This window comes from Canis aureus, chromosome 9 (assembly GCF_053574225.1).
Source record: "Canis aureus isolate CA01 chromosome 9, VMU_Caureus_v.1.0, whole genome shotgun sequence".
Classification (NCBI taxonomy): Eukaryota; Metazoa; Chordata; class Mammalia; order Carnivora; family Canidae; genus Canis; species Canis aureus.
In genome coordinates, this window is record NC_135619.1 from 42,495,179 (window position 1) to 42,518,817 (window position 23,639).

Genomic DNA, 23,639 nt, shown 5'->3' on the forward strand with positions numbered 1-23,639 from the left:
CTTCCCAGGTGGTGACGGCTCCTTCTCCCTGCCTCCCAGCTCAGTGGCCGCCCTGACTGAGTGCATGCGGGACAAACAACAGGCCAAGTTCTTTCGGGACCGGCAGGAGCTACTACAGCACTCTCTGCCCTTGGGCTCCTACTTGCTAAAGCCTGTCCAGCGCATCCTCAAGTACCACCTGCTGCTCCAGGTAACCCAGCTGTCTTCCTGGGGGTGTGGGGGGCTGGGGGCAGGGGAGGGCTGAGTCTGGGCTGCCTAAGCGCCTGTCTCCCACACAGGAAATTGCCAAACATTTTGATGAAGAAGAGGACGGCTTCGAGGTGGTGGAAGATGCCATTGACACCATGACCTGTGTGGCCTGGTACATCAATGACATGAAGAGGAGGCATGAGCATGCAGTCCGGCTCCAGGTGCTCCGGGGCTGGTCGTTGGAGGGACAGGCAGGGATGGTGGGCAGGCTGGGGCCGTGCTTGGAAGAGGGCATGTGGCTGCCCTGCTGGGGTGAGCTGAGAGCTGGTTTCCCTGTGGGCGGCTTCTCTGTGGCAGTATGTGTCTGGTGGATGCAGGCAGTGGCTATGTCTGTAGGAGTTTCTGGGCTTCCATGGAGTCCCCAGAAGGTCACGAGTAGCCTGACTCTGGGTGTTGGGGCTTCTCTATTGTAGGAGATTCAGTCGCTGCTCATTAACTGGAAAGGGCCAGACCTGACCATCTATGGAGAACTCGTCCTAGAGGGCACGTTCCGAGTGCACCGTGTACGCAACGAGAGGACCTTCTTTCTATTTGACAAAGCGCTACTCATCACCAAGAAGCGAGGCGATCACTTTGTCTACAAGGGCCACATCCCGGTAACCAGGCTGCTGTCATGTCCTCTGCCTCTTTGCCCCCTTGCCCTCTCCCCTGCCTTGCAGTGTGCCAGGCTCCATTCCCTTCTCCCCATCTCCCTTTTTAAGATTTTATTTTTAAGTAATCTTTCCACCCAATGTGGGGCTCAAACTTAAAACCCTGAGATTAAGAGTCTTAGGCTGTAACATCTGAGCCAGCCAGGTGCCCCAAGCTCCAATTCTTGACCTCTTCATGGGCCCCCAGGTTGGTGAGGTTGCAGCTCCATCCTTCTGAGTTACTCTTCCTGCCTCCCTAGTTGGTCTCAAGGGACTGGGCTCTAGGTCAGCCACCCCCCACCCTGCCCCTTCCCATGCTTGACTACACTCTTCTTCTGCCCTAGTGCTCCTCCCTGATGCTGATTGAAAGCACCAGAGACTCTCTGTGCTTCACTGTCACCCACTACAAGCACAGCAAGCAGCAGTACAACATCCAGGTGAGCGTTGGGTCCGGGTGCTCGGGCTGGGGATGGACTTACCTCCTTCGGCTCGCTTAGCTGTACTCAGCCTCACGGTCTCCCCCTGGAAGGCAGGGATCATTGTGGTCACCTCTCAGAGGTCCCAGGACAGGCCATCTTTTTGCCTCTGCCCCCCATGACGGAAGCATGGCCCATAGCAGATGGCTTTAGCCTTGTGATAATAACCCTGGCTCCTTCTCCCTTGGGTCCTTCCAGGCCAAAACAGCGGAGGAGAAACGGAGCTGGACTCACCACATTAAGAGGCTTATCCTGGAGAACCACCACACCACCATCCCCCAGAAGGTGAGTTCCTGAGGTGCCCCACCTATGCCTTGATGGGGCGCAAGGAAAGGGTGTTCTTCAGCCAGCTCCAGGGTCCCACCAGTGCCTTTGGACATTGGCTTCGCTTGACAGCGGGCGTCAGTTCAGCAGATGCCATGGGCTTTGGCACAGACTGTGGGGTGTCCCAGTGCAGCAAGAGCAAGTTGGTGGGCTGAGGGAGCCACGTACGTAGAAAGGTAGTTACTGGGTGCATTTCCTTTCCTTCCAGGCCAAGGAAGCCATCTTGGAAATGGACTCCTACTGTAAGTGTACCCTTTCTGCCTGCTTTGTCCCTAATTGGGCACATCTCTAGGTCATGTTGCATCTTGGGGAAGCTCTACTGATATTTATATTCCAAGGAGCAGGGAGAATGGGGATGCTCTACCTGCCAGGGGTTCGAGGTCTATTGCAAGATCAGGGGCTTGGTCCTGCTGGCAGGTGGGATTCCCAGTGCCTAACATTTTTGGATGGAAGATGGAAGAGGAGGGAGCCTCTGGAGCCTTCTGGCCCCTGATGCTGGGGCAGGAAGCAGAGATGTGGTCAGGTATGGTCAGAGTCCAGGCCCAGGCTGATTGTCAACCTTGTGTGCAGATCCCAGTCGGTACCGCTGCAGCCCGGAGCGCCTGAAGAAAGCTTGGTCCTCCCAGGACGAGGTGTCCACCCATGTGCGCCAGGGGCGCCGGCAGTCTGGTAAGGGAAGGGCTGTGTGGGCAGAAAGCCTTCCTCATTGGGCTCTTGACCGAGGAGGGAGACTGTCTGCAGCAGCATTTGGGGACGGATCTCACTCTCCAGACATGCTGGGAAGGGGCAGGGGGAGGGTCACCAGGTGCCCTCCCAGTGCTTGGCACCTTCGGGCCCTTCTTGCCCACCAGGTTTTTGGCAGACCACCTTCTCCAGGGCCCTGAGAATGCTTGTCACTAGGGCTTGGTGCTCCTTAGCTTTACTGTGACCAAAACCTCGCACCTTTGCCACTCAGAATCCTGGGACTCAGCCAGGAGTGACGCTCAGACATCATGGGTGATGCCCAGCCCAGTTCTAGAGCAGAGCAGAGGCAGGACTTAGGGAAAACGAGTTAGACCTCAAGTGGCACCAAATTCAGACAGGAAATATTTACTTTGGGTCTCAGGAAAAAGTTCCATTTTCCTCTGCTAGGTTTTCTTTTCTTTTCTTTTCTTTTCTTTCTTTTTTTTTTTTAAAGATTTATTTATTTATTCATTCAGAGAGAGAGAGAGGCAGGCAGAGACACAGGCAGAGGGAGAAGCAGGCCCCATGCAGGGAGCCCGATGTGGGACTCGATCCTGGGTCTCCAGAATCATGCCCTGGGCTGCAGGCAGCGCTAAACCGCTGCGCCACTGGGGCTGCCCTCCTCTGCTAAGTTTTCTTCCATGACTGGGCTTGCTACAGTATACTTGGATATTGGAATGAATCGTCTGTTGAAAAAGAGAAAACCTTGCTTTTATTCTTAGCGCCGGGGGTAATAAGGGTGTTTCTCTGTCTGTTCATCTGTTCATTTGTACTCTGCTCTTTAGTCCAAGGCCCAGGGACAGATTTAGCTTCAACTGGGTATCTGCCAAACATAGATGAGAAGAGAATGGGAGTGAGAAGTGTCTCAGAGACCCCTAGAGAGAAGATTCGGGAGTGACTGGGGGCATTATCCGGGCACGGATCTCCATGGTGCACTGCGCTTTGGCTATGACAACAGCCTTTCCCCTGAACAACTGTGGTGATTGACATGTAGGCTTTGGTCTTCTGGAAGGATGGAGCCAAGAGGTCTCTGGAAAGCTTTCGTATTTTGTTTTGTTTGGTATTACTCCCAGTGGATCTTGAACCCGAGGCAAATTTGTGATGGTTGCAAAAGTTTTATGACACCCTATGTTAAAAACCCCAAATTGGGGGTATTACTTTATAAGTTTCTGGCCCTCTGTTTTCCTTTCTTCGGTAACACTCTTCCTGTCCTCTTAGCATTCCCCCTTTAACCTGCCAATTGCTGTGAATTGGAAGCTTCTGGCAATGGAAGCGATGGTGCTGACAGCAGCACTGCCTGTCATAATGTCAGCGTCCAAACCGTAGCTGTTGTAGCCCTCAGGCAGTGAGTCGTTTCAGAGCTCAGTTTCCACAGGACTGAGATGTTAGCCTGTGAACCCTGACAGAATGGTGTTCTGTTTGCTTGTTTTCGTACTTTAGTTTTAACCATTATGAAACAAACCTCTTTTAAAACCTGCTTCGTCCTCATGAGCCTCTTAACTCTTAAGGAAGAGGATGCTGACCGCCGTTAGACTTTTCCTTTTCTCACGTCAGTGTAACAGCATCCCTTTGGCGTGTGAACTGCTCGGAGCTGTGGGTTGCCACCTGAGGTGTCCTGTCCACCCTTACCCCGAAGGGTTGGTTCTCCTCTGTCATAGTGTCCTTGCCTGTAGCGGCTCTTCTCCCTGCTTCTGTTGTTTGAAATCGGTTGATTGAACTTCTGAGAAGTGTGGGTAAAGACAGGCAGGCACCCTAGCTGGCTCACTTGGTTGAACTTGTGACTCTTGACCTTGGGGTCATGAGTTCAAGCTTCACGTTGGGTGTAAAGATTACTTTAAAAAAAAAAAAAAGTAAAAAAAATAAAGGGCCAGCAAGTTGCTGAGAGGGAGATAGAGGCCGCAAGCAAGTGCCACAGTGATGGCTTGGAGTCACCTACGCTGCCTGTGGGCCTCCTCCCAGGGAGCTGAGACGCACAGAGAGGTATGTTCTAGATAAGTAAGGTGCTGCTGTCACTACCTGCCACTTGTTAAATATTCTTGACTATAGGTTTTTTTTTTTTTTTTTTTTTTTTTTTTTTTAAGGATTTTATTTATTTATTGGAGGGGGAGAGAGAGCACAGGCAGGAGGAGCTGCAGGGGGAGAGAGAGAGGTAGGCTCCCTGGTGAGCAGGGAGCCCAACGCAGGGCTCAATCCCAGAACCCTGGGATCATGACCCAAGCCGAAGGCAGATGTTTAACTGACTGAGCCCCCCAGGTGCCCCTCTTGATTATAGTTTTAAGATGAAAGACTAGGGCATTTTGTATTTCTCATTTTAAAAACAATTGGATTCACAACGTACTTATGATGTGCAGATTATGTATATGCGCACACGCATCTCAGGAGAAACTCCTTTGGTATGCTCCCCTGCTCGGGAACAACTAAGAGACCTCAGGAGATTTTCTTCTTGCCTCCAAGTTAATTGTGGGCTTCCCAGTTACCACCAGTTGGGCAAGAACATTGTGGGTGAAGGTCAAGACTCTGTGGAGAAGTCCGTGGACAATGGTCCTCTTATCCCTACCTGCCTATCTCAGGTCTGTTCCCAGAAAGGCTGGGCCCCAGGATGATGACACCATCAGCCTTATGGATGTGTTTTGTATCTTGTTCCCAGAGCCTGGTCAGCCCCTGTTCCTCCGGGCAACACTCCCCAGCAGGCAGCGAGGCTTCACGGAGTCAGGCCTTAAGGGCCGTAGGAAGTCGGGTGCGACCTCTGCTTCCCAGCTGGGGTGCTGCAAGGGGGCTTGGCATGGGTGTAGCCAATGCGCTGATGTGCTTATTGCAGGGAGGGAGGGGCTTGAGGTGTAGAGCTGAGGATCTCCGGAGGTGTGGTGCGAGGTGCACCAATGCAGGGATTGTGGGCAGAGCTGTTCCTGGAGGTCCCTGGTGCTAGATGGAGGTGACCCAGGCCCTGCCTCCCTGTGGGGTAGGTGTGAGGGCAGCCTTCCTCAGGCCCTAAGACTGAGGGGGTCCAAGCTGGAGTGGACTTTTTTTTTTTTTGCTGGAGTGGACTTTGAGCTGGTGGTGGCAGTGGCACTGTGAGCATGGAACCAGGGCCAGACACAGCTGTTTCCAGGCCTGCACTGACTGTTCATTCACTTTCTTTCTCAGAGCCAACCAGACACCTGCTCAGGCAACTCAGTGAGAAAGGTGAGTGTGAGCATGGCCTGCCATTCCTGGCCAGCTCTAGGGTAGGGGCAGGGAGGTGACAGAGGTAACCTTCCGGGTGTTGAGGACAGTTTGGAGGGAACTCTGCCTCTCTTCCTCTCTGGAGGTGGGCCTCACCCCTTGGCTGTCTGGCGATGGGGCTTGAGCTCTCCCTCGCACACACTCCCTTGCCCTGTCCTCGGATAACAGCTGCCGTGAGTGACACACACCAACCTGTGCTGCTCTGTGGCCTCAAGAGCCTCTGCTCTATCGGTCATTCCTTGGAAAGCCCAGGAGACCGGGCAAGGGTTCTGGGAATAAGGGGCCCCAGTGAAGCCTTATTACCCAGGTGCCTCGTGGTCTCCGTAAAGAGGCTCTTTCTCCTGCTTACCGATCTCTTCTCCCCACAAACCCCCTTTGCCTGTGTGCTGGGACCTGGCCATGGTGATAGCAGCCAGAGCAGCAGGAATGAAGGTAAGGCCAGTGGGTAGAGAGGACTGGCTTGACAAGGGGGTGGGACAGCCAGGTCAACGCCTGGCTTTGGCTCTCATTGTGCATTCATTCATGCATTTGACAAATACCTGTTAGGTACCTACTCTGTGCTAGCCTCTGTCACAAAAGTCACAGAGATGAATAAGCCATGGTCCTTCCCCTGGGGACCCTCCTGTACCCATTTCCTAGAATGGTACCCTGGTGATGGCCTAGCCTGGATCTTCTCCATTTTCTCTGTCTAGGGCAGGCAGGCCTCTCTGGGTCTTGAGCTCCTGACCAGGCTCCAGCCCCAGCCTTCCCAGGTCCCAGCTTCCCACCTTGAGAGCCCCCACCCCATCCTCCCTGGGCCCTGGTGGAGATCAGGGGTTGTGTTTCAGTGTGGCTTTCTCTGTGTAGAGCCTCCCTACCCCCAGCCACTGGCAGGAGGAGGGGGCTTGCAGAGAGGCTGGTCACGAGGGGGTCTTATGCTCTGAACAGCATGCAGGCAGTACCGGCGCTCTCCTGGACTTTGGGCAGCCTCCTTGTGCTCAGGGCGTGCAGCCAGAGACCGAAGGGGCTGCCCAGGAGGAACAGGAGGAGGAGGAGGAGGAGGAGGAGGAGGAAGAGGAGGAGGAGGAGGAGGAGGAGGAGGTGGTGGTGGAGGAGGAGGAGGAGAAGGCCTTTCAGGTGTCTCTGGAGGACTTGGCAGGGCCTGAAGGCAGCGAGAAGGGGGCCAGACTGGAGCCCCCAGGCTCGGAGGAGGAGGAGGAGGAGGAGGAGAGCCTGGCAGTGGCGGAGCAGGTAGCCGACTTTGCCAGCTCCCTGCTGGCCGCCCTCCACTGCTGGCACTATCGGGCCAACGCTTTACTTTTCTCCCGGGGCGCTATGGTGAGGTGTCTCTTTGATCTCCCCTCCTCCTTGCATGTTCCCTGGCGAGTGCATGCCCATCTGGAAGTTCTCTCCCCTGCCCCCCCCACCCCTCTGTCCTGTTCCCTCACTCCTGCCATCAGCACCTAACCCCTTGCCCGCTGTCACGCCCTGGTGAGCCCTTGGCATGTGCTGTTCCAGTAAGGGGCGTGAGCTAGTATACTGCCCAGTGAGCATGACTAATAGGGTGGGGGCGGTGGGGAAAGGGGAGAAGCCAGCAGGGGTGGAAGGGGCAAGCAGGATGGGCTGTCCTGAGGCTGCACACCTGGCTGGGGTTTCTGCATCCCCAGACCTGGCAGTTCAGTATCAGGTCTCAGGCTGGCTCTCAGTACAGCCCGGCCCCCCTGGGGCTCAGGAGGTTTGCCTGTTTTGGGCTGTGGAAGGGATGAGCTCGCAGTTATCTCAGGAGCTGACCATGGCCCCTCCACTTGCTGTAGGAGAAGGGGCGCAAGGAGTCAGAAGGCCCCAAGAGCCGCAGAAGGTCCAGCGGCCGGTCTCCGACTAGTGCTGAGAAGCGCATGAGCTTCGAGTCCACCTCTTCCCTGCCAGAGGTGAGTGGCCGGCGGGCAGAAGGGGCCAGAGCGGGTGGGGCCTTCAGGCAGGGGCTCTCCCGTTGGGCCCATGGGACTAAGAATTCCGCCCCCATCCTCCTCCACCCTTCCCAGATTCTCGGCCCTTTGGGAAGCCTGTCTAGCCTCTAGGTGTATGGTGGGGGGAACAGGCAACCCCTTTCTATGAATTAGAAAAAGAAGCTCCTTTTTGACAAGATGCGGTCTCTTTGTCAAGGGCTATATTAGCAGAAGCGGCCAGATTTTAGGACCCGTCAGCCAGGCTTCATTGTATAGGGCATAAGGCCCTGTCCCCACCAGCCTGCCAGACATTGAAATTACGCCTGTACCCGCCTGGGTACTGACATCTGCTGGGCACTTCCTATAGGTCCAATGTCTTATTCCTTTCTTCTATTCCCTGCAATAGCTCAGGTAGAAAGAGGTTCAGAGGAGGTGAGTGACGTGCCTGGCATTGGGCAGCTTCTGAGGGGCAGAGCTGAGGTCAGACCAGAGACTGTGACTCAAGCCCACACTCCACTTCCTGCCACCTCATGTGGTCTGTGTGTTTTGCAGAACCTATAACCTTTGTTTTCCCAAAGTTACAAGAAAAAGCATATGAGGCCTAGACTCCAGGGGGGGCCTCAACCACCAGCGCAGGCCTGAGGAACCTCGGTGACATTGGGTGGGAGTCTGGAGTGGTGCTATCCAGCCATCATAGGAAGCAAGCTACACGGATAACTTTACATTTTCTAGCAACCACGTTAACAAATTATTTAACACCAGCTATTATGTAGCACGAAATCAATAGAAAGAGCTATTAATGACATTTTATACATTATATGGAGTTTTTGCAGTCTGGTGTGTATTTTCTTTTTTTTTTTTTAGTGAGTTTTTTTTTTAAGATTGATTTTATTTATTCATGAGAGACACACAGAGAGAGAGAGGCAGAGGGAGAAGCAGGCTCCATGCAGGGATCCTGATGTGGGACTCAATTCCAGGACTCCAGGGTCAGGCCCTGGGCTGAAGGCGGCGCTAAACCACTGAGCCACCCGGGCTGCCTGTTTGCTCTTCTTCCTAAAGGTCCCTCTGGAAAGCTGCCTGTACTGGCTGGTTTCATGGTTTGGATGACCTTCAAGTTGGCCAGGGGGAGGTTCTTTAATTTGCTTCCTTCCTTACCTGTCTGCTGGGCATGTGCAGAGTTGTGCATAGGGCTAGAGGCTGGCTGGTAGGAGCCAAATCCCTGTCTTCACCAAGTCTGACAGGACTCTAGCATGTGGTCCTATTGCCTCCTGGACCCTCCTCCACAACAGGAGGTCCCGGCTGCTTGGGGAAGTTGGGTTTGAAACCAGAACAATGCCTGTGTGGCCTGTAGGGCTGTAGGAAGCTGCCTCTCCGTCAGGCATACCCTGTGTTGTATCTCCCACCTTGTCCCTGGGGCTCCTAGGCAGGATGTCACTGAGAGGTGCCACCACTGTACCCGATATGTGTTCCTAGAATCTTCCTAGCTGCATGACGACTGCGGGGCATCACCACATTCCTCTCCCTCAGGACCTGTTTCCCCACTCTGAGTTGTGCACATTCTGATTGCCTTTGGTCCTAAACTTCATGACCTCCCACTAGGCTTTGAGCAGGTCATGCTGTCTCCTCATCCTTGGGTCTCATGAGGCAGGGCTTTGGCTCACAGGAGTTCTGTTATCCCAGGTTGAGCCAGTTCCTGACCCCGAGATGGAGCAGGAAGTATTTGCTGCCATGGAAGGTCCCAGCATCGAGGAGGTGCCCTCAGACACAGAGTCTCCAGAAGTCCTGGAAACACAGCTTGATGCCCACCAGGACCTGCTGGGGCTGGCCCCCCCAGGTGACATGGGGGACTTTGTGGTGGTGGAGAGCACCGAGGATCTTAAGGCTTTGAGCAGTGAGGAGGAGGATGAGGATGTGAGGGCTGCACAGGAGACCGAGAGCCTCCTGCCGCCCTCTGTGCTGGACCAGGCCAGCATCATTGCAGAGCGGTTCGTCAGCAGCTTCTCCCGGCGGAGCAGCCTGGCGCTAGAGGACGGCAAGGCCAGTGGCTTTGGGAGCCCGAGGCTGATAAGCCGGAGCAGCAGTGTGCTCAGCCTAGAGGGCAGCGAGAAGGGCCCAGCCTGGCACGGTAGCACCACGGATTCCCTTGGCTCGCAGCTGCCCCCAGAGGTGGATGCCACTGTGGGCGTGGCCATGGAAAGTGGCCCTCCGGTCAACGGGACAGAGCCCCCAAGCCCAGGCTGTCTAGCAGAGCCCGACAGGTCTTCCTGCAAGAAGAAGGAATCGACACTCTCCACCCGAGACCGGCTATTGTTGGATAAAATCAAGAGCTACTATGAAAATGCAGAGCACCACGATGCGGGCTTTAGCATCCGACGCCGGGAGAGCCTCTCCTACATTCCTAAAGGGCTGGTGAGAAACTCTGTTTCAAGATTCAACAGCCTTCCCAGGCCAGACCCGGAGCCCATGGCTCCGCTGGGGCACAAGAGGCCAGTGGGCTCCCGGCCGCCTTCATGGGCTCTGTTTGACCTCCCAGGACCCAGCCAGGCGAGTGCTGGGGAGCCAGCTCCTATCACAGATGCTGAGTTCCGGCCGTCTTCAGAAATTGTAAAGATCTGGGAGGGGATGGAGTCTGCCGGGGAGAGCTCTAGGAAGGGGCCTGGCCAAGGCCAGGCCAATGGCTTCGACCTACACGAGCCGCTCTTCATCCTGGAGGAGCACGAGCTGGGGGCCATCACTGAGGAGTCGGCCACTGCTTCCCCTGAGAGTGCCTCCCCGACGGAGCGGCCCAGCCCGGCCCACCTGGCCCGGGAGCTGAAGGAGCTGGTCAAGGAGCTGAGCAGTGGGGTCCAGGGGGAGCTGGTGGCCCCGCTGCACCCCCGCATCGTACAGCTCTCCCATGTCATGGATGGCCACGTGAGTGAGCGAGTCAAGAATAAGGTCTACCAGCTGGCCCGCCAGTACAGCCTCCGGATCAAAAGCAAATCTGTGACGGCCAGGCCGCCCCTACAGTGGGGAAAGGTGGCTCCTACCGTTCCCTGCCTTCAGGAGGAGGCTGGAGCACCCTCGGGCGGCACAGGTATGACGATGGGGATGGGGAGTGGGCCCTTCCCGCAAATCTGGGGTGGAAGAGCCTCTTAGGAACACGTTGGCCCCTGGGGCAAAGAGACCCATGTAGAACCATGACCAAGGAGAGGGCCGGTCTCCACACACATGTGGCATGAGCCCTGGTGGTTGGCCTGATGCCCAAGGCCAAGCGTGTGGCTTTGGTTGAGCCCCATCCCTGTCCCCCCTGAGCCCTTCCTCTAGAGCAGAGGCTTGGGAAGAATGTGGCTATAGGCCCTCTCTACCAGAAGAGCAGAGGCTCTCGTCTTTTCCTTTGACTCCTCCTTGTTCACTGCCTTTTCTTCATTCTTCCCATTGCTCTCTCTTTTTATTTTTTTTTTATTTTTTTATTAAAAAAAATTTTTTTAAAGAGTTTATTTATTCATGAGAGACACAGAGAGAGAGAGAAGCAGAGACACAGGCAGAGGGAGAAGCAGGCTCCATGCAGGGAGCCCAATGTGAGACTCGATCCCCGGACTCCAGGATCACGCCCTGGGCTGAAGGCAGGCGCTAAACCGCTGAGCCACCCAGGGATCCCTGCCCTCTCCTTCTAAAGAGTATATTTATTACCTGACAGAGAGAGAGCGAGCACAAGCAGGGGGAGGGGTAGAGGCAGAGGGAGAAGCAGTCTCTCCACTGAGCAGGGAGCCTGATGCGGGGCTCTATCCCAGGACCCCAGGATCATGACCCGGGCCGAAGGCAGATGCTCAACCAACTGAGCCCTTCCGGGCACCTCCCGTCATTGCCCTTTAACAAAAGGGGCTGTGGAAGGTGAACGTGCTTTCTCCCTTCCCAACCAAAGCCCCGCGAGCAGCCGTGCCTGGAACGTGAGCCCAAGGCCGTGCAGCGTCCTCACTTGCCCTGCCCGCTCCTGCTCAGGATTCAGTCCGCTCGCTCTCTCCTCACAGGGAAGAGGAAGCCGGTGCTGCCCCTCCTCAACCACGAGCAGACGGCGGCCCAGGAGCACAGCCCGCCCAGGCCCGGCTCGCCTCGGCTTTTCGCCTTCAGCCCCACTGCTGCCAGCCCGAAGGCCAGCTCAGCGCCGCCCCGGCCCTCCTCTCGGAGCCCCCTCAGCCCCTTTGACGCCGAGCCCTTCAGCTGGCCCGATGTCCGAGAGCTCTGCTCCAAGTACGCCTCCCACGACGAGGCCTTCCAGGCTGAGGGCAGCCGGCCCCGCGGCCCGCCCGTCAACCGGAGCCGCTCGGTGCCCGAGAACATGGTGGAGCCGCCTCCGGCGGGCAGGGTGGGCCGCTGCTGCAGTGTGGGCGCCAGGAGGGGCCGGCCGGGCCCGGAGGCCGCCCAGCCCCAGCTGCCCGGGATGCTGCCCCAAAGCAGGCCGGTGGAAGCCGAAGCCCTGTATGTCACCGCAGACCTCACCCTGGAGAACAACCAGCGGGTGATCGTCCTGGAGAAGGGGCCCCTGCCCTGCCCCGCTGCGGGGCTGGAGGAGCGCAGTGGGCAGGGACCAAGCTCACCAGCAGCCACAATGAGACGGGGCCTGGATTTCCAGGAGACTGGAGTTTCCAGGAGCCCGGAGTATTGGCCAAAGGAAGACGGTCCCAGGGACCCGGCGGACCCAGGCCAGCAGGGCAGAGTGAGAAACTTGAGGGAGAAGTTCCAGGCCTTGAACTCCATAGGATGACTCTGAGTCCTGGGAGGAGCCGTGTGGCAGGGGAACTCCGAGGAACCTTGGAGTGCTTGCCCACAAGCCTGCGCTCCCCCTGCCCACGTGAGCCCCTGAGAGGATGCTCTGGGGTACTCAGCAAGTGTCTTCACCTGCTGGGAATGCCCTGGCGCTTCCCTGGGCTCATGGCGACTTCTGCAGGCCCTTCTTCCCACCGGGGCCAGTGTGGGCACTTCCCTCATATATAGTTCTTCTCTGGTAAGAAGCCAGATATTTAAGCTCTCCTCTTCCTGGTGAGAGCAAGCCATGCTCAGGCCTCCAGTGCTGGGCTGACCACTGCCGGGCTGAGGAGAAGGGGGAAGGTGGCCTGGGGAGGCTTTGCTCTTTAATTGTGCCTTTTCTTAGGATCCAGGCAGGAACAAGACCCATAATTTATTGCTTTCCATTCTGTGGTGTATTTGTGTGCACACGTGTTCCTGAGTGTGTGTTCTCCCGTTGTTGATTCCTCTCCTGTGAAGAATGTAATGGACTTGGTTCAGGTACTTTTGTAGATTGTCTTGCTGACTCTGTGGTTGTCGCTAACGTATATACATTTCATTATTTGCCAATGGTGCAATAACCGCTGCTGACCAACCACCCATGTGTGGCTCCTCACTGGGCCTTGCTGGGATGGGGAGAGCTGACCGAGGTCAGGGTGTCTTTGGGAGGCGGGCTAGGGATGGTGGTGGCTGCATCCACATTTTCTCCTCCATCGTCCATGCTCATGAAGCCTAAGGCACTAGGGTGCTTGCAGGGGAGGTGGGGGCCGTGGGATGTGCAGGAGGGAACTTGTTCTCTGTCCACCCTTGCCTGGTGTCCTGTTGGCAGGGGCAGGCACTGTGCTAGCCTTGAGCTCTCTTCCTCAAGGACCAAAGTTGGACTAAAACAGGTGAGGAAAATGAATGGGACATTCAGAAATTTCCAACGTCTTCTGTGTTTTCTCTCTCGCTACTTCTCAGGAGACATTGTAGGAGGCCAGGATTCTAAACTTAGAGCCTAGACATATCTTAAGGTGGCTTGCAACATGGTGTGAGGAGAGCAAATGCATTTTTTCTTTCTATTCTCAATGTGTCTTTCCTCAAAAGGGCTGGGATGCCTGCCTATTCCTTTTTTTTTTTTTTTTTTTTTTTTTTTTTTAGATTTTGTTTATTCATGAGAGACACACAGAGAAAGGCAGGGAGAAGCAGGCTCCCTGTGGGGGAACCCGATGTAGGACTTGCTCCCAAGATGCCGGGATCACTCCCTGAGCCAAAGGAAGATGCTCAACTGTTGAGCCACCCAAGTGTCCCACCTGCCTATTTCTAATTGGGCTTTCTGCCCTATCTCTGTGGTGGACCAGCCTTGTTGATCCTTTTCCTACAGGCAAGTGTTCCCACAGGTCTGCTGGATCAGGGCTGTGTGAGCTTCTGATCTTGGAGGAGAGACTCAACCTGAAGGCGGTTGTGCAGAGTCCCTAAAGAGGTCAAGAGAAGAGTGGAGGCCAGGGGAGGCCTCTCCTAGGCAGAAGCAAACAGGGCAGAAGTAGCCTACCTTCTACCCTGAATGTTCTGTGGCCACCTCCACTGTTGATGAGGATAGTTAGCTCCTACCAGGCTTGGGGTATGATGCTCTCAGTAGCCATAAAGCTACTGGAGTGAGAGTCTAGCCACGTCACCCAATTCATCTGTGAATTGAAGAAAATGGATAATGTACTGCTTCTTGAACTCCCTGACTCAGCCTTTTCAGTTGTAGCGAACACTTTCCCCAGGTGATCCTTAGCCATCTAGATTTGACTTGGAACCTTGAACTAGTTCACTGGTTCTCACTACCAATGAGCGTCATCAGTGGAGCCTTTTGAAAAATGGTGATGCCAGTTTCATCCACGTAGATCAAAAGAAATCACCCCCCTGGAGATGAATCTCGGGCGTGGCACTTCTAGTGATTCTGATGTCCAGTGACAGCCAAGATCTCTGTCCAGAGCTCTGTGGGGACGGGCTTGCAGCAGACCCTCAAGATGGTCGAATGCATGAATGAGCAAGCTTCTTGCAAGGTCTCAGGCAAGGCACAGCAGCTGCGTATGGGCATAAGACTCCCCAGGTCCCCAGGGACAAGCCAGAGACTCTGGCTCTCCCTCTGTCTCCATGGTGGTTCCCCCCGCCCCACCCTTTTGCACACTCAGCTACCTCTCTGTGGTCCAATTCAAAGGGAAACAAAACTAGTCAAATAAGTAACTGAGAGAAAGATGGAGCATTATTGATTTATTAGAAAAACTAGTAAATGGGTTTTCTCTGGTTGGTGGAAGCACATTTGAGCAGGTGGAGGACAAGGCCCAGCTGGCCCCAGGGTCGGCGCCAGATTGTGTGGTCTGTGCCCAACAGGGGTGCAGTCTTGTGTAGCTGCCTCCTCCCTTATGTCCTCCCTGAGCTTGCTTGTCCAAGGGACCAAGCCATATGGTCCTCTGGATCCTTGCCCCCTCCCACTAGAGGGAGGGGAGAGAGATCCAGGAGCAACCTTGGGGACCCTGGTAGCCCTCCGATAGGCAGGAGAGAGAAGTGATGTGGTGGGGACACTGAGCCTTCCACAAGTTTCCTGTTATGGATGCTAGTTGTGGGGGCTGGAGGGGAAGCCTAAAGGCCCTCCACACACCCCCTCAGCCAATCAGTTGAGGCCAGGGGATGAAGGGGATGGAGAGAGGGAAGAAGGACCACCTGACCATGCCCAGAAGGAGCTTCCTCTAAGCTGCCCTGGGGAGGAAGCCTATTATGCTGGTGTGGACTGGAGCTGTGTTGACCTAGTTTGGGAATACTGTTAAGAGACTGCAAAGTAGAAAATGTAAGGAGGGGAAAACCCTTGCCAGGGCACCAGGAGCTTAGTCCCATGTGGCACAATCTCCCAAAGCTGGGCTCCTGTAGCTTCAGTCCTGTGGGTTGTCTTGGGGCCTGTGTGATATGAGAGGGATGTGTGGGGCACTGGCAATAGATGGTGGGTCACATGCAGCTGGCTGCCACTGCCCAGTCTGGGGGACCTGGGGTGGTGAAATCCTACCTCATCCTTTGGGGCCCTTTCATTCTTTGGACCATGGAGTTACTTGCGGGAAATTTCTCACGTCAGTTGCTACTTTGGCACAAATGGAGGGGTGGGGGAGGGGGTCCCTTGTCTCCCTAAAGACTGGACTGGGGAAAGAATTGAGGAAGACTCTTGCCACTACCTGCTCTTCAGTAAGGAACGTGCTATTTGCCCTGGAGCAGGACATCCCCTCAGATGCATCAGAGGCCTCCTTCCTTGCCAGGTGATTATAGTCACCTCACTGCCTCCTGCCTTGGTTTCCCCAGATGGAGGAGGAGGCTGGTGAATGGTATATACTAGCTTCCCTGTAGAAGCAAAGAGGGCTGTAGGATTAGATGCATAGAGGCCAAATGAAGACCCTGGCTACAAAGGTGGGACCATCTGATCCGGGGGTGTCAAGCTCCACTGAAGAACTTAGCTTCCCCTTGACAGGGAGGTATTGATCTCTAAGTTGTGCCTGAACTAGGGGCTCCTGCCTGGGAAGGCCTAGTAACAGTGCATATGTACCTCTGTATTTGCTACCTGAACCTCACCCCCTTCCAGAGGAATCATCTCAGTGTGTCTAAGGCTCCTCATAAGGAAGGTGATGGAATAGCAGCTGTAGGCCCCAGGGATGTTTATGGTCTCTTCAGCAGGAAACACCTGCTGCCCCCAATTTGACCCCTCTTTTGAACCTAAACCCAGATACGATGCTGGGCTGGAGCTGTATTGCTTTCAGAGAGGTGGGGGAGATACTTGTTGAAACGAGTGCCCTCTTCCCTCCAGAAGTCTGATCCAAACAGCATGGGGAAGGCTGTCTCTGGGAAAATAGGGTCCAGGGCTCGTTTTGGCTGTGCTTGAGGAAGGGGGTGTTAGATGTTTGGTGACCTTTGGTGACTTCCACAAGACCAGGACCTTCAGGAGAAGCTGAGCAAGGGGTGCCATACAGCATTTGTTCCAGTTGGCCGGGGCTTGTGTCACATGGGTAATACCCAGATGTGGTTCTGTTTGCCACCCCAGAGTGATAGGTCATGAGATTTGCTGTCTGTCCAGCCAGGACCCTCAGGTGGTGCCAGCTGTGGCTAAGACACCTTGGGCCTTTGGCTTTGGGATGCTTTACTGCAGGTGCTGGGCACCCGTCTTCTCTCTCTGGGGACCTGTACTATCCCTAAGGGACCTTGGGTCTGAGCTGGATAGTGCTGGTTTGGGAGTCGGGGAGGATCCCAGCGTGGAGGGGCAGAACTGTGGGCCGCGTCAAGGTCTGTCGGCCGCCTTGGCCTCTTGAGCGCTCTGCAGCTCTGTGTTAAGAGGACCAGCTTGAGAGCTTTTACTCCCTTTTACCACCTGGGCTGGTAGCAGAGGGCACCGGAGGCAGCAGGAGGCCCTTGCATTTAGGACCCACCAACCTTGGGAGGTGCCCCCCACCTTTTTTTCTTTTTCTTTTTTTTTTTTTTGGTGAGAGGAAGACGGGGAAGGGATGTGGTGGCCCCTGAGGTGAGAGTCCAGTTCTGAGTAAGCCCAGTGGAGAAGAGGCCCCTTGGGTTCCAGCAGCCCCTTGGCTAGAGCTAGAGCCCTGTGCGCCTACCTGAAGCTCCTTCCTCATGCCCTTAAGGGGCAGGTCAGGCATCTCCAGTGTCCCCTTCCCCCATCCCCAAGTGGGAGGTGGCCCCAAGCAAGACCTGCTTTGGGAGTGGGCAGCGTCTGAGGAACCTCCTTCGTCTTCTCCAGCTTTTGTGGGGCTGGGGGGGGGGTGGGGAGGCGGGGGCAGCAGGGTGGTTGAGGAGGGCGGGTGCCCGGGAAACCGTTTTGCGCCCCAGGGGCCCTGGCCCTTGGCGGGGAGCCGGGGCTGCACGGGGCGGAGGCAGGGAGGGCAGCGCAGTGGGCCAGGCCGCCGCCGTCATCGCAGTCGGAGCAGGCAGGCGCAGGCGGTGGCCGGCGCGGGCCGCGGGGGGACCGGGACCGGGACCGGGACCAGGACCAGACCCAGGCCCAGGCCCAGGCCCAGGCCGCGTGCCCGCCAGTCCCTCCCGGCCCGCCGGTGGGGCGCCAGAGAGGCTACTTCTTTTTGGGGAAGAAGCTGAATCTCTTCTCCTTGTCTTTCTTGCCGAGGCTGGCGTCCGGGCCCGCGACGGAGGGCAGGGGCAAGCTCTGTGCCTTGACGCGGATGCTCTGGGACTCGTTGATGGCGGTGCTCACGCCCTGCAGCCAGGACAGCATCTCCTCCTGCAGGCCGAGAGGGTCATGGGCCACAAGGGAGGGGGTGCCCCTGGGACTTAGGTTGTCAGGGAGACGACTGCTCCTTTGTCGGCAGGGGTCCGGGCTAGGCCTGGGCTAGGCCGCCGAGCACTCACCTCATCCTTGCCGTGGAAGAGCCACTCACTGCCGTTGCTCAGCCTAAGACAAAAAAGGGTTTCCTGCTGGAGCCTGGAGCCTCCCCATGACCTGCAGCCTCCCAGGCAGCACAGCACCTTTGACTCAAAAAATCCCTGAGGGGCAACTTTAGGCGGGAAGCTGGTCTCACACAGGGAGCTCCTATCCAGCCACGAATGCTGAACTAAGTGGCCAGGGACAGCCAGGGACAGGAGGGGCCTCACCTCAGCTTGAAGACATGCTTCTTCTTCTTGTAGTTGGCAGCAATCTCACAGATGGCGTGTCTCAGGGCCAGGGGCTCCTCCCCATGGTAGGGGACCCCCAGAGCCAGGTTTTTGGCATCCTTGTAGAAGGTCAGCTCACTGTTCCGGAGCACACAGTACAGATTGTTCCAGGACCTGCGAAAATACAGGGTACAACAGTTCTGGAATCCATTCTTACAGCTTAACCAATTTTTTCTTTATTATACCATTTTTGCCCCAATAAGTAATAACACATTTTACAGTTAAAAAAGGCAATAAAAATCATCTGCATGTAATTCCACTACCAAAAACTAGCTATCGTTAACATTTTATATATTTTCTTCTATTCACATATATATAACGGGTGGCTCAGTCAGTTGAGCATCCAATTCCCAATTCTTGGTTTCAGCTCAGGTCATGATCCATGCTCATCAGGGAGTTGGGCACCATGCTTACTTAGCAGGGAGTCTGCTGGAAATTCTCTCCCCCTCTCCTTCTGCCCCTCCCACTCATGCCCACTCTTACTCTGTCTCTAAAAATAAATCTAAAACAAAAAACATATGAATATTTTTACATATCCTTCAAATCTTTCCTAAAAATAATTTTGAGTTGCTATATGGTACCCCATTCTGTATATAAATAATCCCTTTAGTGATTGGCCTTGTAATTACTGGAAATTTAAACAGTGCAATTTAAACAGCACTGTGATAAACATTCATGCATAAATCTTTGCTATAACCCTGATCTTACCTTGAAATACATTTCTAAGAAGTAGAATTATTGCATCTAAGAACAACTGTGTAAACTTAACTTTCAAAGCCTTTCTGCATCCATGAGTATATGTGACTCTCACCACTGAACTGTGAATAGAGTAGCATTTTGTTCTGGTTGTTAGTTTTTGCTTTATTGAGATATGCCCAGTATACTGTCCTAGCATTTTTTATTTTTATTTCTTTTTAATTTTTTAAAATTTATTTATGATAGAGAGAGAGAGGCAGAGACACAGGCAGAGGGAGAAGCAGGCTCCATGCACCGGGAGCCCGACGTGGGATTCGATCCCGGGTCTCCAGGATCGCGCCCCGGGCCAAAGGCAGGCGCCAAACCGTTGCGCCACCCAGGGATCCCTGTCCTAGCATTTTTTAAAGAAACACTTTTGTGCAAATCAAGACTCAACTGATGTTTGGTGACAAGCTTAGAAGCTCATGTGTGGGCTAACCTCAGCCCCTTCACTGACCAATGGGACATGCGGTGACTTCACTTTTCATAGGAATGAATGCTGGGGAACAGAGCAACAGTAAGCTTTTCGTCCTCCTCCCTCCCCCCCTATAGGGGGCAGGAAGGTGGAGGCATGCAGGGCACAGAGGGAGGAAGGATAGCAAGTTCAAAGAGAGAACTTGACCTGTACTGGACAAGCTGGCAGCAGAGCCCTTTCATGGAGCCCAGGATTCTGACACCCAGAGAAGATCCTCCAGGAAAGATACATCTTTCCTGTAGCTCTTACTACCTTCTTTGAGCTTGTAGCCCAAGGAAGGCCGTTGCTAAGGAGGAGCTGTATCCTGGAGTAAAATCCTGCCTTGAACAAATGCCTTCTCTGAAATTGTTTCTCTATCTGCAAAATAGAAACCTTGATATCACAAGGTGGTTGTGAAGATGTAATTGGTCTTCACAAAGCCTGGCACATAGTAGGTGCTCAGTAAATGCTGGTTTCCCCATTTCTGGTGGATTCTGTATCAATAATAAACTTCAGGGTGGTTGGGTCCCCAGGTTCATTTTTGGAATTTGAGCTTTAGTATGTCCCCCTGCCCTGCCCAGACTCTGTATGCTGCCACTTGGCCCTGGGAACATGGCTGGCTTCAACCTCGTGATGCTGCTCTGTGTCCATGAGGCCCTGGCATGCTGCCTGAAAACAGAGGCCCCCAGGGACCTTGGGTAGAAAGCCCTGGACAGACTGAACTCAAGGACATAATTGCCTCAGAGCCAGGAAAGGACACAGCCTTCGAATGAGTTCCTCAGGGTCACAGAGTTGCTGTATGACAGCACTGGGAGGGACCTCTGGAAGCCATGTATGCCAACCCCATTCTCCTATTTGACAGCTGGGGAAACCGGCCCAGATTGGTTAAAAAGTGGGACTTGGTCAAGGATCTATTGTTACTGTCAAGACCTTACCTGTTACCCAGCCCTGGGATAAGAATAGTAGCTAGTATTCACTGAGAACCTACTCTGTGCCAGGCTTGGGAATCTGTACCAAGGTGGCAGGTTCTCCTCATCATGGGGAAACAAAGGTGGAGTAACTTCTACAGGGGCATAGGGTTTGAACTCATCGTTCAAACTGAAGATATGCTCTTCCCATCATGCTGGCCCAAAGGGGGGCCCGGGAGTTCTCAGAAGGCATTCTCTCGGGGATCCCTGGGTAGCTCAGCGATTTAGCACCTGCCTTGAACCCAGGGTGTGATCCTGGAGTCTCGGGATCAAGTCCCACATCAGGCTCCCTGCATGGAGCCTGCTTCTCCCTCTGCCTGTGTCTCTGCCTCTCTCTCTCTCTCTCTCTCTCTTTGCGTCTCATGAATAAATAAAATCTTAAAAAAAAAAAAAAAAAAAAAAAAAAGCATTCTCTCCCCTACCACATGGCTGTGGTGTTGCACAGGCTCTGCAGGTGGAGAAGCCCCTGGGAGCCGCCCGCCCCACCCACCGGGGGCCCCTCCCTCACACACCTGTTGGATGCCTTCTTGTTGGGCCCCTCCAGGTCATGCTTGCGTCCCAGGTAGCCCTCCATCTGCACGCTGTACCCGTGGTCCCGCTGGGCTGGCAGCGTTGTAGGCTCATCACCCTCGCTCAGAGGCGTGTCCAGGACCTTAAAGAGAGGCTCTGTGGCGGGCCTCTCATCCCCACTGGATTTCTCCTGCGGCCCTGGAGGGAGGGGCGGCTGCAGGTCCTGAGGCCACTGCCTCTCTTCTTCCCCCTGCTCAGGGGCATATGGGAGGAGCACACCTTGCTAGGGGTTCAGACCCAGGGACGGCTACTCCGCAGGACCGGGAAGTATGAGCCCCCCCCGCCCCCCCCAGCCTGGTTCCTCTCTGGTTCTGCTTCCCTAGACTCTTCCCATGCCTCTGGCTCCATCCCCACTCCTTCCTGGCCTCTAACATAGTGACAGGAGATTCTTTGAGTAAGCGGAGGGGCCTGGGTGATGACTTCAATGCTGGGGCTTTCCGGTGCTACTGGCAGAGCCCTGGATCACTGCGTGGCTCCAGGCCCCTACCCCTGCTCCTGCAACTGAGTTACACGCAGGCACCAGCAAGATTTCATATGAAGGCTTCCGCTGCTGACACAGGTGTGAAAAACATGTTCATGGATGTTGAATAGAAACCGCTGGTACCTGCTTGTGTCTAAGGCCCTGGAGCCAAGGAGACCCAGCTGTAAGTCTCGCCTATCACCTTATAAAGGAGAACCTGGATCCTCCCTGGTCACAGTGCTGGACTAACTGGTCCTGCTCCCGTCCTTGCACAGGGAGTTGTTGGAGTAGGGCAGTGGTTCCTAACCCTGGCTGCCTTTTACAATCACCTTGGGAACTTTAGTAAAATACACCCTGGAGTGGGCTCAGCACGTTGGTGTTTCTGAATAAGCTTCACACTCTGTAAAGAGCAGCTGAAGTCGAGAGTCACCACAGAAGAAGTCATTGCTTTGGGGGAAAGCTGTCGCTTTTAGTTCCCTGTACTTCCCTGTGGGTGGTGGGGTGCCCCCTGCCAAGTGAGGGGTGTACATCAGACATCCACAAGGAGGGGAGCAGACCTCCCATTCCCCATATGCAGAGGCCTTTGTGATCTTCAGAAGAAGAGGGTGGGACTGATGGCCGCAGTGGGGGCAACCAGGAAGGGCACCTATGGGTAGATTCTGTGTGCCAAGTGAGCATGAGCGAAGGCAGCCTAGCTTGAGCCATCTGGTCAGAGCCCTGCCTCAAAGGCCTGACTTCTAGAGACCTTACAGCATCAAGCATCAGGTCCTTGAGCAAGTTACGTCCAGACCCGTGAAAGAACAAGGGCCTCAGCCGAGGAGGCCCAGAGCCACCCCCAGGCAGGAGAGACCATCCCCTTTGCTATTTGCTTCTTGCCTGACAAGGTGGAGGCCTGGAGGAGCCAGAGTAGAGCAGGGACCCTGTGCTCCCCATTGTGGGTCCTTCAGACCATGTATCCCACCTGAAATAGAGAAGTAGTGGATGGGAGAATGTGGACACTACATTGGATAGCAGATTGAAGCTTTACACCGAAACACACTGGGTATGCTTTTTAATAGCTCGAAGTGACCAAAGACTGCCTAAGATGTAGTAAAGCAATGGACGGACTCAATGCAGATGTCTGACGCAGTGGTTGGAAGAAAGGTAGTATCCCATTGAATTAGGACTGACCAGTATATAGTTTTGAGTTGGGATTCCAGTAAGATCTCCTTTAAAGAAAGGATAATATGACTGCAAAGTTAGAAAACCACTAACCTAGTTTAACACCTTCAATCTACGAGGAAATCTATGCTCAGAGAAGTTAAGTGACCTACCCAAGGCCACACAGCTAATAAGTATCAGAAGTGACAGCATGCACTCTAGAATTAGGCCAGGGATTTGTTTTGTTTTGTCTTTTTAATTATGTCTTTAGGTCTTTTGTCTTTTCCTGTCTTAGAGCCCCATGAGAGCTGTGGCTGGCTCATACTCATCTTTAAGTATCTGTAGCATACTTGTATCTTCAAGTGTCTGTAGTGAGCTAGCATTGGCCACAAGGATCTAGAGGCCCCAAAGCCCTGCCTGGATCATCCTCTAGCAGGAAGGGAGGGCAGGATTGGCAGGGATGATCCTGGGAGCCTGGGAGCCTGGGTTTGGGCTTTTGCTGGGGCCTCAATCAGGCCACCCCTCTGATTGGGTATAAAGCTTGGTGGTGGTGGGGGTGGAGGGTGGATCATGAATGCAGAAAGTGGAGCCTCTTTTCATCCCCTGCCTCTCCATCTGGCTGCATGCTCCTCTTGGTTATGGGCCAGAGCTTTCCCTGCACCTGCTGTGGGGTGTCACTGCCACGTTTGCCTTTCCTCACTCAGCTCCTGCCCTCCTGGGACTGGTTTTATTAGGGACTGTATCCACATATTCTTCCCATGCTTCTGTTCTCTTTCCTTTCTCTGAAATAAAGGCAGATTTTTCCAGTACTGCCTCCCAACTTAATCCTAACCTTTCTTCTTCCACCTAATAAGCGCCTGACCCACATTCCCTAGCAGGGACATTTGGAGGCCATGGCCTGCATGATCAAAAGTTGCATTGCCATGTCATGGGTTTGAGAAAACAGGGTTTTCCAATGTATGCAAAGTTTTTTTTTGTGCTCTTGACTGTTCATGTGGAGATCATTTAAAAGCCACTCTGTCCCCTCCGTGGCTAGGGCTTGAGGAGGAGCCAAGAATGAGGGCAAGAGGTGGAAGTGTTTGGCAGTTGATGCCCCCCTCCCAGGTCTAGGGCCAGCAGAGCTGCTCTTCTGGGCCAAGGGAGGAGCCACTGATGAGAAAGATGGGGCATGGTGGCCAGAAGGACCTTCTTTCCCAGGCCCCAGGGGGAAGACAGCTTTGTGCTGTCTTCTTAAAGCTAGGGAAGGGCGAGGAGGAGGTGAGCATTTTCCTGCTGCCCCTGGAACTATGCTGTGCTCGGATATGAAGAGACCACCTTGGCC

The 23,639-nt window shown here is 54.5% G+C and overlaps 2 protein-coding genes across 16 annotated transcripts in view; one reads left to right on the forward strand and one right to left on the reverse strand.

The window, feature by feature from the left end:
- Positions 1-13,238, forward strand: part of PLEKHG3 (pleckstrin homology and RhoGEF domain containing G3) — a 42,554-nt gene extending 29,316 nt beyond the window's left edge. For 4 of the 13 annotated variants that reach the window (XM_077909617.1, XM_077909623.1, XM_077909618.1 and 1 more), the window contains exons 6-19: positions 40-190; positions 279-410; positions 663-845; positions 1,223-1,315; positions 1,553-1,639; positions 1,887-1,920; positions 2,249-2,347; positions 5,049-5,138; positions 5,546-5,584; positions 6,033-6,055; positions 6,551-6,940; positions 7,417-7,530; positions 9,229-10,624; positions 11,559-13,238. In XM_077909617.1, coding sequence (XP_077765743.1) covers positions 40-190; positions 279-410; positions 663-845; positions 1,223-1,315; positions 1,553-1,639; positions 1,887-1,920; positions 2,249-2,347; positions 5,049-5,138; positions 5,546-5,584; positions 6,033-6,055; positions 6,551-6,940; positions 7,417-7,530; positions 9,229-10,624; positions 11,559-12,292 — 3,565 coding nt within the window. In that variant the 3' untranslated portion in view covers positions 12,293-13,238. The remainder of the gene's footprint in view (positions 1-39; positions 191-278; positions 411-662; positions 846-1,222; positions 1,316-1,552; positions 1,640-1,886; positions 1,921-2,248; positions 2,348-5,048; positions 5,139-5,545; positions 5,585-6,032; positions 6,056-6,550; positions 6,941-7,416; positions 7,531-9,228; positions 10,625-11,558) is intronic. The other 9 variants (XM_077909619.1, XM_077909615.1, XM_077909621.1 and 6 more) reach the window with 9 other exon arrangements.
- A 1,297-nt stretch (positions 13,239-14,535) lies between these two features.
- SPTB (spectrin beta, erythrocytic) overlaps positions 14,536-23,639 on the reverse strand; it is a 146,621-nt gene continuing 137,517 nt past the window's right edge. For all 3 annotated transcript variants that reach the window (XM_077909612.1, XM_077909611.1, XM_077909613.1), the window contains 4 exons: positions 20,661-20,908; positions 17,932-18,105; positions 17,689-17,731; positions 14,536-17,560 (listed from right to left, as the gene is read on the reverse strand). In XM_077909612.1, coding sequence (XP_077765738.1) covers positions 17,393-17,560; positions 17,689-17,731; positions 17,932-18,105; positions 20,661-20,908 — 633 coding nt within the window. In that variant the 3' untranslated portion in view covers positions 14,536-17,392. The remainder of the gene's footprint in view (positions 17,561-17,688; positions 17,732-17,931; positions 18,106-20,660; positions 20,909-23,639) is intronic.